Source organism: Falco peregrinus, chromosome 9 (genome assembly GCF_023634155.1).
Source record: "Falco peregrinus isolate bFalPer1 chromosome 9, bFalPer1.pri, whole genome shotgun sequence".
NCBI lineage: Eukaryota > Metazoa > Chordata > Aves > Falconiformes > Falconidae > Falco > Falco peregrinus.
Window position 1 is genome coordinate 27,121,954 of NC_073729.1, and position 17,546 is coordinate 27,139,499.

Below are 17,546 nucleotides of genomic sequence, written 5' to 3' on the forward strand. Positions count from 1 at the left end.
TTTCCACGGCAACAAGTGGTAGACTAAATTGGCTGGGAGCATGAAATACGGGAAAAACACTTTCCAAATGCAGTAATGCACATAAACGAATACTTGAATCTGTACTTGTGCTGCTGTCAGTCAGTAATAAATCTGAAATCAGTGGACTAGCACTGCTGTAAAAGTAGTGGCCCAAAAGGTATAACAGAATTCCTCAGTCTCTCTTTTGAGATGGAATGAGTAGGAAAGTGAAGAAAAATAGGGGTTTTAGCTTTGACTGCATAAACACTCATCAGCATGATAGCAGAGTCGATTTTCTCAGCAGGTTCGTAACTGCTGTTAGAAATGTATTACAACTAAAACAATTTAAAAAATACAGTGGTTTTAAAAAAATATTATTCTTTCGTCTACCATTTTTGAAGTTACATAGACCCTATTATTCAGTATATTTTGCACATTATATGTCAGCGCAGCTTTCCCTCCAGAGTGCAGAGCTAAGTTACGATAGTTGTGGGACTAAGGCAATTTGCTAGACAGCTGTAGACTTCCAAATCCCTACAAATGTGCTGAAAAATATTGACACTTGAAAACAACTGCCTGCTTACCTGCTATTCTTATGCAGACAGCCATTGAATAACTACTCACTAATCTGCCTGTACATTATTCTTTTGTGCTAAAGTGCAGGTCTATAGCCTGATGGTAGGTGTGGGTTCATAACTGAGCCAGCAAGTCCCATTGCTTTTATCAAAGTGTTACTAGTGCAGCAGCATGCTCTTACCTGCATAGGTAGTGGCAAAATCATACAGAGAACAAACATTGGATCCCATTTTCTTTTCAGTACTTCACACCTGAACACTGAGAAGTACATTCCGTAGTGATAAACTTTCAAGTTGTCACAAAAAGAATATGCTGCACAACAGTAAAATGAATTTAAAGACCTCAGAATCTCATCCAAGAATTTCACTCATCTCGGAGTGATTACATTTCCATGATACTGCCAGGTTATGCTCTGAGTGGGGACTCTGGGGTGGTGTGGGTTTTGTGGGGCGAGACCTAGTCAGTCCTAGTCAGAAACTCTGGAGGGCTATCTCTAGGGGTTTGACTCTGCCTTTACCAGTGCCTGTTTTTACTTTGGGATTGGGTGGGGGTTTTTTTGACTCATACTTGCTTTTCCTGGTGTAAATATTTTCCTGCATGCATGCACCACCTGAGCTTGTTTGCACGGTTATGTTCTATTCTAGTGGATGAGTTAAGAGCTGAGCTCTGCCAGGGCACACATGCGCTGGAAGTTGTGTGGGAGACTGCTTCCAATCTGTTTTGCCATTCCTGGCTATTCCAGCAATCTCTGCACCGTCTGTTCCCTGAAATGCACTGAATCTTCCACGTTCCAGGAGGAAGGAGCCTAAATGAAAGCCTGTCTTCCAGCACTTGGAACAAAGATGGCTTTTAGCCATCCTCTAGGCATTACCAATGCGACTAATGGCCTGCACCACAGATTGCTCTGTAAGACCACAGCAGACTGTACGGAGGCTTCCTTCACTGAAATTACCAATAGACAGTACATTTCCTGGCTTCTAGTAATGACTAGCCCTTGTCTTCACCAGCACAGCAGTTTTCTTTTTAAATCCTTGTACTGACACTTGATTTTAGGTATGCCTCCTTTAAAATAATTCATTAGGCTCATTATTAAGCAAGCTAAATGGTAAATTAAAAGAAAGGGATAAAACCTGTAGTTAGACCACCTGAAGCTGCAATTCTGTTAGATCTTTCACACTAAGAAATAATAAGTCAGGCTATATTGAAAAGAGGTGTGACCTTCTAGGCATTTCAGCAATGTGAGGGTGGCTGGATATGAGATAATCTCACTCAGTGAATACTCTGTGATGGTTGAATTTGGTTTTAGGGATGCAGTGGGGTGGAAACCATTTTTGTGTATTTTAGAGCCATGAAATTAGGTTCCTGACCTATAAAGATGTTTCACGAGCAATTGACAGGCTGAAATACTGGAATTAACTATATTGGAGTGCAGCTTGAAATATTTCCCTGAAGTGAATACACAAGGTCAAGATGATCAATGTCAAGGTCCATGACAGTTGCATAGAAATGTTCCTTCCTAAGATGATGGGTATTAATGTTGCACATCTGTGATTTGCTCTGTCTGTAATTTTTTGAACTTAATGTAAATTGTAATGGGATATTTTCTACTTCTATGGGATGTACATATTTTTTGTGACAAGGACTGTCATCTGCGCTGTCTTGTGCAGTCACTGGCACAATGCACTGTTCTTTAGGTGTGAAGTGCTACCATGCTACAAAGAATAAATGGCAATCACTGATACTGGAGGAAGGTGATTATCTCCAGTGTTGCAGGGATTCATGAAGTGCACCCCAAATCTCATCTGTGTTCACTCAGCAGCTTGTTTCTTAGCTGAAAGCAAGTGTGGTGATGACAGTGATGTTCTCCTGCATAAACTCTGGGCCATTAGGGCTGGTGCTCTGATCCATGTATGCTTCTCTTTCCCTGTCCCCTGAGGTAGAGTTTAATCAAATGCACATACATGAATGAGCTAGCCTAAATATCGATAAATGTTTCTTTCAGGAGAGGCTTGAGATATTTAATATTTAATAAGCCTTGAAAATGAACTTCAATTCATGTTTCTCAATTTGATTCCAAGCATTTTGGTGGTGAGCAGTGCTCACTGTCCCAGTGTGGGCAGGCGCAGCACAGATTATTTAACAATCCACTTTGTCTCATCTAAAATATTCATGTTTGCAGATAGCCAAATGTAGCTCCTAAAAAAACACACACAAAAACCAAATGGTGCAGTCTGAGTCTCTCAGTTACCTTAAATCTTTGCTTTAGGCTACATGCCACAGTAATGCTATTTGTCTCATAGCTCTACCCTGTTGCCCTGGTTACTGATGAAAACCAGACCATCCCTGCTGCTGAACTTAACACAAACACCTCACCCATGGGAGGGCAATGCTGCTGAAGCTGCTTCTTCCTGAAAGCCACCAATGCATATATGCAGCTATAACAATTGCCTTTATCCTCAAATTCAGTTATTGCTGACAAAGCAAAATCTGGTTAATAAATAATTATATTATTATTTTTAGGATAATAAATTTTATTTATTATCCTTTCTGGAGGACCTCTAAAACTTGTTTACATCAGTGGAGCTGCAGGTACATTTGGCAGAATTTTGTCTCCCACATTGACATCTCTCTTGTTTTCTAATGAAATCAAGGGAATCCTGACTGAACTGGGAGTTAAGATTTTTTTTTCGTATGGCTGATTGACAGCTAAAAATGTGCTCTATTAGTTTGTGTATGATTCAGTGCAGGAAATTAACTTGGTGGGTGACAGTGTCTCATCTGATAGTACTGAGAGGACGCTCCATCATAAAGGGAGGTTCCTCCCTGTTCTTAGGTAGACTTACTTTGAGAGTTTCATTTCAATTTGCTGCCGGATTTCCTGTCTTTCCTCATCTGTCCTCCTTGGGAAAATATTCCTGTCTTCCAGCTCCTGCTTACTTGGTCTGTTTCGTAGTTTTACTGCCAGCAGTTCTTTCTTGCATTTTCTTGGCAAAGTACCTGGGATATGCATTGAGAGGAAAGCTATTAGAAAGACAGCTCCTGGAGATGAAACATGAACATATGAAGAGCAGGAAACCCACAGGCTGACAGTGATCTGTATGTTAACGTGCAATGAGCAGTTGTACACGTTAATATAAGTAAGTAGCACTACAGTTATGCAGGGCTTTGACACAAAACTGCTTCCAAATGGCAAAGGATCATATTCTTCTGTTATCTTTGTTATCCATTATAAGGAAGCAGTGCTCTCGGGTGAAAATTACTTGCAGCTGACACATTCACATCACTAGTTTAGAAGTCAAAGGCTGTGCATCTTGCTTCAGTCTTCTGAGCATCCCTGTAGTCCAGAGCAATCCTCCTTTCCTGAACCATGTAGTGGTTCCTTTGCAGAAGGACTGGATTGCTCAGTGTCAGGAGTGGCCAGGACATGCACACATTCCTCTCCGAGTCACTAGGTATAATGAGGAATAGGTAATGGTAACTGAAGCAATCGAAGTTGTTGCTTGGAATGTGTGCCTATATGCACGCACACACATGCACATACATATAGTAAATGTCATTCTGGTTTTCTGGCATTAGAAAATCAGAATTGTTATCAGACACCGTGTGTAACAAACACTGATTGTAAGCCATTCTGTATGTTTACATTCTGTCCAGCGTGACAGTGAGTCGTAACAGAATTTCATTTAGCAATCAATACTATACTGTTGACATTCAGCCTTTCCCTCTGAAGAGAGCAGGGGCAAATACTACAAGGCATAAAAGAAAAGGCCAGGTTTTATGATGACCTGCAGAATGCAGTCAATTTAGTTGGGCATTTGGGCATGAAGAGGCACAAATACGTACTGTGATTGCATGACCTGTCGTGCTTATTTTAAAAACATGGTAACACATGTTTTCCATCAAACCACGCAACCTAAAACATTGCCATTACAAAAGAACAGTTCTTAGGAGAACATGAAGTGACTGTTTTGAGTAGGAGTATACAGCTCTTCAGTGTGCTGGATGCTGAGTCCTTGATGCTGCCCCTCCGATGACATTAGAAACATCCTTTCATTCTTACTGGAGGGAACTGTGTTTGAGCTTAGGTGTTCCTCTATCTCTGGTGTAACTCTTTAGACTTCATCAGGCTAAACAAATGAAAATTGGACTCCTGAGCTTACAAAACCATTTTGCCATGTGTTTGGAAAGGTACGCAATAAAATGGCTGTAAATTAGAAAGCCATCTTTATTTTCAAATGCAGACTGAAAGTCTGAGGTGATGTCCATATTTTATGAGGGGCAGCTTTCTTGTGATGGGGGGGGAAAGAACAGAGAAGTGCTATTTAAACCAGTGAGCTGCTGAGTCATACTGGTAGGACTGCAGCCTTCCAGCAGTCATGTCACAGGTAGGTTGTAAGCAAGTCTCCTGGTTTCAGCTGGGATAGCGTTAATTTTCTTCTTGGTGGCTAATGCAGTGCTGTGTTTTGGATTTGGTGTGGGAACAGTGTTGATAACACGCTGATGTTTTCAGTTGTTGCTGGTTGGTGTTTGTACTGGGTCGGGGACTTTTCGGTTTCTCAGGCCGTGCTGGTGGGAGGCCTGGAGGGGCACAAGAAACTGGGAGGGGACACAGCCAGGACAGCTCACCTGAACTAGCCAAAAGGGTATTCCATACCATGGGACATCATCCTCGGTATATAAACTGGGCGGGGAGGGGGTCTGGCTGGTGTCTGTGGATCGCTGCTTGGGGACTGCTGAGCATCAGTCAGCAGGTGTTGAGCAACTGTATTGGGCATCACTTGTTTTCTGTTCTCCCTTCCCTTTGGATTTCACTCCTCTCCCCTTCTCCCTCCTTTTCATTTTAACTGTTATTGTCATAAATATTATTATTATTGCTCTATTTTTTTTTATTTTGTCTCAATAATTAAACTGTTCCTATCTCAACCCTCGAGTTTTACATTCCTTTCTGATTCTCCTCCCCAGCCCCCTGTGTGAGGGGGGAGTGAGTGAGTGGCTGCGTGGTACTTAACTGGCTGGGGCTAAACCACAACAGCAAGTAAATTTACACCAGATCCTTGCACATCTCTACTGTGTTGTACTGGCTTTTCTGGTGTCCAGTCCAGGGCTTCAGCAGAGTCCAAAAATCACCATTGCAGAGTAGCACCAGTCAGGTGGGGTTCCGAGTATTGTCAGGGTACACAGGAACTACAGTTAAATCTTTATATTTGCTTCATCTTGGGAACATGGTGTGTAATAGGAGGTTATTTTGGTTTAGTTCCTTTTTACTTTAAAGTTTGGGGGGTTTAATTTTATGTTTCACCTTTTCTAGAAAAGGTCACCTCATTTTTAAAGAAAATGACATTTAATTGGTATTTTTGTTTGGCATTTGAGATAGGATTAGTCTATTTTTTAAAGGATGCTCTGGAGGTTGGCAAGATTCTAAACCCTTAATAGATTCTCATCCCCAAACTTTGGGGTTTTATTTGCTAGGGATATGTGGACCTACATTATTATTATTATCAGTACTGATCTTGAATTTCTTTATGTTGAGGGGAGGAGTCACTACCACATCCATGCATACATTTTGGGAAGACTGGGGCAGAGAGTAGTTAGATCTCCCTGTGTGAGCAGAGACAAGTCTCTTGATAGTTGCAGTGGTCTAAAATGAAACTTTTTAGGAACCATAATTAGCTCAAAACCCTACTTAGTGTCTAAAAGCTGTGCCCTTATTTAGCACCTTCCTCCTAATGCTTTCAAAGTCTGTTGCAAACATTAATTAAATTAAACCACACAGTCCTCTGTGAAGTGGTAGGTATACATTTAACAGATGGGCAAAGAAGTTAAATGATTTGGCTGATGTCACACAGAGCTTTCTGCTAACTGAATATATGACTCCATCAAAAACATTTGGCTCATGAAGCCACAGACTTGGGACTGGTTGAGGTTTTTCAAGCTTCCCCACACTGGGAGTGGGTGCAGACTGGGCGTTTGCAGTACTTGAGCCATACAGCACAGGAACCCACAGAATTCCTCCTGGAAACAATCTGAAGCACATTTGAGGCTAGCAGACTCCTGGGTATCCCTGAACATGTTCTCATTTTCACCTGGAAATTTTAAACAGGAGGTAAGAGGAATTTGGTCATGTCAGGAGATTGCTGCGGAGAGACTGCACACGCACATTAAGCCCAGTGTCTCCAGAACATGACAGACACACCGCCCATGTGCTGGCCATCTGTGTAAGTGCATTTGCAGGCAGTTCAGTGCATCTTGGGTGCACTGAAAGCAATATATGTATACACTCCACAGCACATGCATATGTCTCTGTTCAGAACTGCTTAGAAGGAAACAAGGGAGCTCTACCTGTGTAGCAAACCCTTCTTTTGGCAATGCACCCTAAAAGATTATTCTCCCATTCATTGGTGACAGCTAAGGTATAAGCATGCACTGCTATCCCCACTCCCTTCAGCCTATTATAAAACTACTTGTCATACCATACTTCACCTGATCTTTGAATTGTGGGAGGGCAAGGCTTAGAATCACAGTGCTTATTTGCTCAGATGAGGTCAAGGCTTATTTTCTGCTGTCCTCATCTCATTAAAGGCCAGCTGAAACAGATGCTCTGCAGTTCGAAGACTGGACCTTTTTGCAAGAGGTGAGGTTTTGAAGCAGATGTGGAGACATTGGCTTAAGCTAGCTCAGTGTATGCCCTAGAGGCTTGTATTACAAAGTGAGATGGAATAATGCAATATTTTGCTTGAAACAAAGTAAAATGAAGCTTCTTTTCAAGGCCTTGACTCCTCCCAGGCTACTCTGCTGCACACTCAGAAAAAGTCTACTACTTAGTGAAATTAAAAACAGAAATCATATCTGAAAAATCTCAACTTTAGCCCAAATCCTGCTGTTGCATTAGAGACATAGAGAGCATGTAACCCACTCAGAATAAGCTGTGCTCACTTCATCCAGATGTCTGGATTTCTAAAAGGCTTGTGCTATAGCCACTCCTGTGGTCTGTATATGCTGGGTACCGATTAATCTTCAGGGTATTTCACCAAATAAAAATGTAAGAGGTTGGTATTATGCTGACCTACTAGCCTAAGGAGCCATTCCACATTCCTGATCAATTGGGTTGATTCCTGGGGGAAAAAAATACCTGCCTGACAAAGTGAAAAGACAGAGATGATGTTACCCCCTTCAGGAAGACATGCCAGGAAACCTGGGTAATCTACCTGTTTTCATCTTGACCTGCCCACTGGTGGCCAGTTCTGTTATTCCACCTGCTGCAAAAACCTGTATCTGATGTTTCAGAGTTAATAAACAAATGAGTAAAACAAAACCAGAGAACAAAGAGGAAATAAATCCCCAAACTAGTTTTGCCCACATCCTTTTTCAGCACCCTGAGGCAAATTCTTCCTGATCATTATCTCAGTAGAAAGTGAACCTGCAAATACCCTTGTTTAATTATTTTCTTCCTAAGGGTTATTTTTCCTGGTCAATATGGCATGTTCAGTGCTGGTCAGCCCCATGACCAAGCTATCTCAAGCAGGATCTTGGCTGTGACTTGTTTCATGATTTATGGCAACTCACCTAGGTCAACAATAAATGCTTTGAAAATTCATACCTTTTTCATGCTTGGTCTGCAGGTTCCTGACAAAAGTTCCTATTTTAATTCAGTTGAATCTTGACATTTAATTTCCTATGTTTTCTGTTCTTTCTATCAAGCAAATGACAAATTCTAATACTGTGTGCTGATGGAAAGACCTTGCTTGTGGAATCAGCTGTGGACTACATGCTAGTTACATTATTTTTTTAAGCTTGTGTACAATACTGGTTTGCCTTGTGTTTTTAGAGGTTTTGAAGATTATTTATTGAGTAGGGTGCTAATGGAAAGCCAGGGTACAGTTCCTCACTTTTTCCAGAGTTATCTGTGACCTGTACCTATCTCCTCAGGGCTGTTGCGCTGATGCACACTGTCCTGCATGTGCAATGGCAAAGTTGGTGAGGTACTAAGGCAGTACACTAATTGTAAAACAACTTTGGATTAATGGATAGTTTTACCTCCTGACTTGCCAACCAGCCCAGATTTTTTAAACTAGAAAGAGTCTGGAGCTTCTCAGGGAATTATTCTGGTGGTTTCCCTGTCACTACTGCATCTCTCCTTCCTCTCTGAAATGTAAATGGATGCATTTGAATGAATGCTGGCACAAGCAGTGCCACGCAGTGTCAAGACCAGAAATGCTTTGCTTATGTCCCAGCTTGTGCTGAGTAAATGGGCAGCAGTCACATCCCCAAAGCTGTTGTCTCCTCGGGAGCTGAGGCTGTACCACTCAAACCACAGAAGTCCAGGTGTGAAGCAGCTTGCCAGGTACCTGTCCATGGCAGCCTCCTTAGACATCAAACAGCTGAAACTCGCATGGCCTGGATTTTTGGCGTGCCTATAAAATGTGCCTGAACTTAAACACCAGCTGAGCAAGCCACCAGAACTGGACAAGAAATTAGGGGGGTTTGTAAATGCATATTTACAACCTGCAAGGACAAGGCGGTCCACAGTGATCTTCAGCATCTTTAAATAAAATGATCTTTTGCTTTATAACAGTAGTCTATTCTGCTACTAGGTGTCTTAGCAGAACTCACGTGTCGTGTCTGCTGGCTTATACTAATAGACACCTTTTAAAATTCATCCTTGATCTGTTATCACAATTATTTTTTGATGAATTTTTTTCTGCCTGCCTTCTTTGAATGCATTGGTGAAGAGGTTGAAGGATTCATTTCAGATTGAATCCTTGTCTTGCTAACATGGAAAACATTAAAAACTTGAATGAAAAATAATTTTTCTAACATGAGACAATTATTTTGCCTACTATAAAATAATTGCTCAGGCTTATACAATGCAATCCCCATATGTCTCAAGAAAGGGTAAAATTGACCAAATGGAAAGCAACTTTCTTCTTTAAGATATTTTCTCTGGACGTTTGTCCTTCCTAGATTCGTTGGTCTCTTTCACTTTTCACTGTACCATCACTGCCCTGGAATAACAGTCCATAGTATTGGTGCTGGGTGTGCAGAAAGCTTTCTCTGCTGACAGTGAGATGTGTCTGCAAGTCCTGTCATTCATATATATAGTGGTATAAAGGGTACATAAGTACCTAAAAGGGTAAAGCATACAGGTATATTGACTTATGTAACTCTAAACATCGTCATAGCATGCAGTACCTACCAAGTACTTACCAAGACAAACATGTTCACAGTCACTATGACTCAAATTTAACTTCAGCTTTTCACCAGGATTCCTTGCAAAAAGTTGATGTGGCAATAGAGGAATTTATACTGCTCAGTATTTTCTGCTGCATGCTGCCTTGTTTAGAGCATTCCATTAGGCTACGATATCATATCTTTATAATATAATAAGTGACTTTCCTTACCAGAAATAACAGAGTCATTCAAAACTTCCTCATCCTGATAAAAAACAGTGTCTTCCTTGAGCTCTGAGTTCATGATCATATTTTCTTTGTTCTCATCCGACTCTTTAACTGAGTTCCGCTTATTTTCTGAATCACTGCTGTAACTCAGTGAGTTCTCTTTTTCTTTGTTGCGCTCAATGCTAGATGTTCTGGATGGACGGACATCTACTCTTTTTTTTGGAGAACCTTTGCTTTCTCTTCCATGGAAGCTGTGGATAGAAGATGTACAGCCCAGTTTTTACAAAAGACTGTTCTGTTGCTACAAGTAGGACTTATCATTATATGAGAGTGAGCAGAATGTCTTGTAGCTTGTAAAGGCTAAGGTAGAGAGATCAACATGGGACAAAGCAAGATGGCATTCTCAAGACTGTGTTGAGAACAGCTAACACAGATCTACTTTCCTATCTCTTTCATAAAAATAAGGTACAGAAGGGTGGTGACTAATTTATTTCTTTAATATCCAGCCACATGTTACACTGTACTGATTAAAAAAACCCACGCAGCACGTCCTTCTAATATAAAACATACATGGCATAAAATATTACCGTTCTGATATTTTACAATCATGACAAAGGTTTAACAGGGCCTGGAAATAATATTGTATTAATCTATTCCCCATGACAATAACTGTTATAGAATTAAGAAATGTTACCAACTTAACTCCAAAGCTCTATGATGGAAAAGGTTATCTCTGTCCTCCTCTAATACACAGGAGGGCTTATAATGAAAACCAGACAAAGTACCCAATGTACTCCTACACAAGCATTTGTATTAAAAGTGGATACCGTATATGCTCATGTATAAGCCAAGAGACATATACTGCAATAGCAACATTTTCATATGTAGAGTACAGATAGAGCAGGATATATGCCTTAGCTACTTTAATCTGGTATCTTGTGGGGAGACCTTCTTTTCCAATAGTTCAAAGGCTATCAAATGATTCTACCTGTTTGAAAACCTATTTCCATGTTACAGTAGCCTCCTTATAAAGGAAGAACATATTTTGAATTAACTGCCAAATTAAGCACTTTAACCAGAGATTGATGTTCAAAGTAGTGACATCAAGAGGAAGGCAAACACAAGCTGTAGGACTAAATAAAATGCTAACAGGCCAGAAGCATGCACCAAGAAAAATGATTTAGTGGAATAACTCTCCTCATGCACCCATATAGCCAAGAAGTTGTAGGTACCTGTCCTGCCGGTGTTTGGTGGCCAGAGCCCTGTGGAGTTCTTCAATGACTCTGCTGGGAGGTAAAGGCAGGTGGACGGCAGCCAGGTGAGGGGAACCAGTTGGTGGTGTTACCTGTCCTCTGACATGGGTATCTGAACTTTTCTGGCCAGAGGGATGGAAGAGGGCAGCTTGTCCTGAGATTTGCGAGGAACCAACAATGACGTAATTCTTCAGAATAGTAGAAGGAGGCGATTTCATGGCTGGGTCATCGATTTCACTTCCTGCTGTCAAAAAACAAGAGCATAAGAAGTTGTGTAATCCTTCTTATTTTTTTGCACACAGATTCTGCACTAAATTAATTTGTTGTGTTGAACAGAGGAAAATGGTGATGTTTTGTTCTTGCTAGGAGGTAACTGGTTAAGCTGAGTAACTATCTGAATTCAAAACACGCATACTACTACATAGACCCAGATCTCTGAGCTAGCAAAATAGATGCCTGTCCCATTTCCCCTCTTTCCCACAGTATCACGTTCGCTTTTTCCAGCCCACCAATGTATTTTTGGTTGCCAGTATTGTTCCTTGTAACCACCAATGGCTTGTACTGTGGTGGCTTTCCAATCTAGCACTTTCTGTGCTGGACTTTGGCAGACTGTATTAAAATTTATGCACTGTGTTTCTCAGTCAGGACAAAATGTACCGATTTCTGTTATCTGCTCCTCTGTAATTTCTGCACAGCTTAGACCTCTGTCTTTCGTATGCCAGTTGAGGAAATGCCAAAATAATTCTAATACAGGGCTAATGTTTGCATAACAAAACTTGCCAAATGAAATCCAAATGAAAGATGTGGTATTGAGCACTAAGAAGAAAAAAGAAGGACGGGGCAATCTAAACTTATTTTACCCCCAGATTCATGTATTTTTATGCAATATAAGCATTTTTTTAGAAATTAGACTTTGATATATACATTTTTCTAGCACCTGAGCCCAAATCACAGTAGACATTTCCCTGGCTTTAAATTTGGTAGTTTCATACTTTTAAGAACATCTGGCCTGAGAAAGATGCTGATTAGTTTTTCTGTTCTGCAGGTCTCTTCTCCTTTCCCCTTTCCCGTGTATCTCCATCCCAAGCCTCTGGCGTATGGCTTTTACACCAATAGCTCGGTCTGAGTATAGAAAGGCAATGGGAGTTTGTCACACAAAAGAGTATTTCTTTCCTCTTGTTGCCACCTAGTGTTTTAAATAGGAATTTAAACTGACACAGCTTGTACAGCTTTTGTACAAACTTGTTTTCACAGATCATTTTCACTTTTTTCACTTACTTTTGAGATAAATCCTTCAGTTCATAGCAGAGAAAAGCTTCTGCTCAGGCCAGGATTATCCTGAAATACCCATGGAAAAAGGACTTGGTTCCTATTAGCAGGGTAATTTACTAGAAAACTGGAGACAACAAAAGTAGGTTTGAATATTAACTTCAGTTGTTAAATATTTCCTCTCAGACCCAGAATCCTGCATAATGGTTACCAACTATATGCCTTTTCTTAAGTTCACTGCTGGAAATCTGGTACAACTGCGTAAGGGTAGTGCTGCAAACAGAGCTTGGCTTCTCGAGGTTGGAGAGCAGAATTACTGAGGGCAACAGCAAGAGCACAAGTAGGAAGAAGAGCTCCTGTAACTATGAGCAAACTCAAACATCAAAAATTTGAGAGTGGCAACGCTAAGCCTGGTCTCTTTTTCACATTTTTGAGGTAAGAAATAAAGCATCCTTCACTGAAGGAAGTTGCATCCACAATAAAATCTCTCTTATTCTAAGAAAGGTCTAACATTTTTTCATTTTTAGAAGAAATTTTTGCACATTTCTCTCCCTCCAACTCAGAACTCTAACCAACGGCCAGAGATTCATTCATAGAATCATAGAATGGTTTGGGTTGGAAGGGACCTTGAAGAACAGCTAGTTCCAATCCCCCAGCCGTGGGCAGGGACACCTTCCACCAGATCTGGTTGCTCAAAGCTCCATCCGACCTGACCTTAACACTTCCAGGGACGGGGCATCCACCACTTCTCTGAGCAACCTGTTCCAGTGCCTTGCCACCCTCACAGTATAGAATTTCTTCCTAATACCTCATCTCAATCTACCCTCCTTGTAAAAAAGCCCTTCTTCAGCTTATTGTAGTCCCCCTTTAGGTACCGGCAGGCTGCTTTGTAGCCTCCCCAGAGGCTTCTCTTCTGCAGGCTGAAGAATCCCCATTCTCTCAGCCTGTCTTCATAGGAAAAGTGCTCCAGCCTGGTGATCTGCCTATGCATTCAGGAGACAGGGGTCAAGCTAGTCCAGAAGTTTCCCTATTTAAAACCTGAAATGTATGAAAGCACAAGGGCATTTCTTCAAGTGTCTAGGTGCCCAATGTGCAATGTCTTGGCAATGAGACACCTTTCCACCCCAAAGCTCCTTCTGCACTGATCAGGATGGTTGCTGCAGCCAGGAGACAGCCAACCTCTGCTAAGCGAAGATGTTTTTTCAGCACTCAAGGGGATTTTGATTATGCACTGCTGTGGAGATGCACAAAGGACATTTATGATCAGTCATTGCCCATTGACTCATGGCCTGAGGGGTTGAAAAACTAAAAACCTCTTAAGTCACTTTCTACCACTGCACAGTGAGAGAGGGTGTCCATGTTTTCTCAGAGCAAGAACCCTGGGTTCAGCTCAACCCTAAAGCAGGAAGGGAGGAGACTTTGTTTTATATTTATACCTGCTTGTTCCTGGAACAGGTCAAGGACCAATTTTGTCCTCATTGCAGCTTAAGCCATTATTAAGAGTTGAGAGTTTCCTTAGATCACACCTTATTTGTCCTAAAGACAGCTATTCAGTGAATAATCTTGCAAAGTGATGTCTTGGCACCTTGCCCTGTTCCCTTTCTCTCTGTGATTAATTGGTGCTTGGCTTATTCCTCACTCATCTACTAACAGTATCTCTAACATTGCTAAGGGGAAAAAAAGCTAAACACAAAAGAGCTTTTCAACCTCTTCATCTTGCTTTTCTTTCATAATCGCTCTTTCTCTCTCCCTATACATTTGTATTCCCTTTCACTCATTGACAGTATTTGTTTAGTCTTAACTTGCCACTGTCTCCACATCCACACAAAAATAAACACATGTATAATCACTATTGAAAAAGGATCTATAGTTACTGGGTTCATTGAGAAAACTAAGAGTTGTTCTCTGTGGAAAATTTAGATGAGAATGAAATACCAAAACTCATAATATCTTAGATGTTACAGGAAATACTTTGCTGACACAGTATATATCTCAACTCAAAATGCTGTGAGGTGCCTGGTGGGACTGTAAAACCTCATTACCCTCTGTATGGGTCAGGTTTTCCAAATAGCCTATGTCTCTTGGAGAGCATGGCCTTCTCATCAGTTGTCAAAGGGGCGCCCTGGTTATGCCTGTTGTTTTGCATGGTGGGAGGGGCAGGCTAGAGCCTGTCCCATAGCACAGAATGTTGGAGCAATTTGATCAGCAGCTCCCAAGGAACATTATGATACCATTTTGAATCCAGGTCCCACTTAAACTCTTACAACTTTTAAGTATGGACAAAATATGGATGTTTTCCATGGGAAACAAATACTTGCAGTTTTCCTCAAAAAGACTGAAAACCTCAATACTTTCTGTGAACCCCAGTGGTCAAATGGCAGTGCCCCTCTGATACTTTGTTGACTTGGAAAACCCTATTCATTGTGCCAGTAGATGAGTATGGATGCAAATCAGGGCTGAGATAATGGCTGTCAAATAAAAGTCTAAATATCCAACAGGTCTGACATTTAGATGACAGTACTTGATTCCAATTTGCAATAAAACCCTTTTAACTGCTTTTACCATATGTAGGGGGGCCAAAAATTGGAACAAACTAAAATCATATTCATTTTAACACCTTTTCTGAAGTGCCAGCATGTTGGAAAATGTAACAACATTGGCAATACTTTAGAAAATCAGGTCCAGAGGAATTGCTTTTGAAACGTTCAATGAAGTCTGGCACAGAGGATTGTTTTGTGGGAGCCAGGTGTATCACTTGTGTGTTCTGTGATACCCTGCAAACCCTTCAGACAGAAACCTCTACAGAACCTATTGACTTGAACTTGATTTTGGATGTTGTACTGTTATCCAGTAGGAGTCTAGGTAATGAAAATGTTTAAATCTTCCTTATCTTTTATGGCATATCAATATGAGCATCTGATTCAGCAGATGTTTGCTGTTGGTTTCATTTGTTTTACATGTGTTTAGTGTAATAGACTCACAACAAATAATCCCCCAAGTGATTCAGATAAATATGTGAAGTACAAATATCAGTGTGTTGTTATCAGGCAACCAGACCGCTCAGTTCATTGAAATCATTAGCATTCTGTTCACTCAGTATAACTGGCTTGATTCAAAGCGGTTTGTGGCAATAGGCTTAATAAAAGATGGGGGGCGGGGGGCGGGGGGGGGCAGGGAATTACATACTGTCCTGTGTAGGCAAACAATGCATAAGGGATGGGAAAGTCTTTAACTGACCAGTAATCACTGACCTGTTACGTTCTTTGTGATTTTGGAGATTGCCTTAGGTGGTGGCACTGGGAGCAACGGAGGGCTGGGAAGCTGTGCTGGGTTTCTTTCTGTCTGTTTCTGGGGGGAATCTGCGGATTCAGATACAAGTAAGGCTTGTGGACTGTCTTCAGATGCTGACAGGCTGGCATCTTCTAATTCTTCTGTGGGTGCTGAAGGTTTCTTGGCTAGTAGGAAGATAAGTAAAATTAATGGAACATGAAGTTAATAATAATGATAGGCCAGGGGACAATGCCAGGAACATTCAGAAAAAAGGAACACATGGCACACAGCTAGAAGCACTTTTCCACAGTGAAAACCGTTATTATGTGAAATAGCCAACCAGCCAAGGCAGGTGAAGAATAAAATGTATGCGGTTATTATAGAAATGTTAGTTTTGATGTTCCTGAGAAAACTGCTGAGCATCCCTTACTTCCCTAAAGCCTTTTTAGCTCACTTTTTTTTTTAATAATGAAGACAGCAAGGCAAAGCAACTTTTGAGAACTGCAATGAATTTTCTTACAGCATGCAGCTGTCATGGCACAGTTACTGAGTGAATACTCTTCTGTGCTAGGAACTGAGTACTCTTCTGTGCTAGGAACACACAGCCAAAGGGCACAGATTATCAACTGGTAGTATTACATGAAAGTTGACTTTCCAATTGCTTGTTGCACATTTATTTTTGCAATTTAGTTTTTATCTTATTTAATACATGACTTCAATTTGCATCCCAAGTTTTTTCCTGCTGTATCTGACTCCAGAACTGTTGAGTCTTTCCTGAGGTTAAAGTTGATAACCAGGAAAAGCCTGCCATAAAAAAGATTTGCTGTTGGATCTCAGCAGCTAATGTGGAACAGAGAATCGGTGAAGTACTTCAGAAAAACTTCAGTCACCAAAGCCTTAGTTTGAGATGGTGAAGCAGTGCTCATTTCAGCATTGTCTCATGAAAGATAGCAAAAGCACTTGGCTGTTCAAGTTAGTGCAGGCTGAATCACTGAGCAGTTCATCAAATTGACCTGGCTGTCGTGAGGACACAGGGGAATAGATCCAGAAAGGCCTGAAGCTAAAGCAGGCCATAGGTGGAATTACAGTCCAAAATTAACATCCTTGAAACCTGCTCAGATACCAGCTGACTCTGGCAGTGCTTGAACTTGCACAGTGCCTCACTGTTTGACTCTCACACCCTGTTACATGTCCTGAACTCTGCCTTGGCACATAGAATCATTTGTGGAATGATAGGTTGGAAAAGACCTTTGAGATCATGTGAGGACCCACAAAGGGGCTTGAGGCTGAGACTGATCCAGGACCCCAGCTATGGCCAGGCTCTCTCCAAACTACATTTCCAGCCACTATAGGCTCAGTAGTAGCCAGGAGGGTTATTTTTCCTACCCTGGCAAGTGAAGCACTCATCCAAATGGGAAGATCAGTAAGTCTCTCCTCAGCATAGAATCTTAGAATGGTTTGGGTTAGAAAGGACCCTTAAAGGTCATCTAGTCCAAATCCCCATGCAATAAGCAGGGAGATCTTCAAGTAGACCAGGTGGCTCAGAGCCCAACCCAAACTGCTCTTGAATGTTTCCAGGGATGGGCCATCTAAAACCTGTCTGGGCAACCTGTTCCAGTGTTTCACCACCCACATTGTAAAAAATTTCTTCCTTATCTCTAGTCTAAATCTACCCTCTTTCAGTTTAAAACCATTACTCTTTGTCCTATTGCAACAGACCCTGCAAGAAAGCCTGTCCCCATCTTTCTTATCAGCCCCCTTTAAGTACTGAAAGGCTGCAATA

The 17,546-nt window shown here is 41.2% G+C and overlaps 1 protein-coding gene across 2 annotated transcripts in view; it reads right to left on the bottom strand.

The window, feature by feature from the left end:
* The window catches only part of PHACTR3 (phosphatase and actin regulator 3), a 114,061-nt gene that overhangs the window by 26,115 nt on the left and 70,400 nt on the right, over positions 1-17,546 (bottom strand). The window contains exons 5-8 of one of the 2 annotated variants that reach the window (XM_013304346.3): positions 15,745-15,948; positions 11,204-11,468; positions 9,975-10,222; positions 3,420-3,573 (exon numbers count right to left, since the gene is read on the bottom strand). In XM_013304346.3, coding sequence (XP_013159800.2) covers positions 3,420-3,573; positions 9,975-10,222; positions 11,204-11,468; positions 15,745-15,948 — 871 coding nt within the window. The remainder of the gene's footprint in view (positions 1-3,419; positions 3,574-9,974; positions 10,223-11,203; positions 11,469-15,744; positions 15,949-17,546) is intronic. The other variant, XM_027795899.2, reaches the window with a different exon arrangement.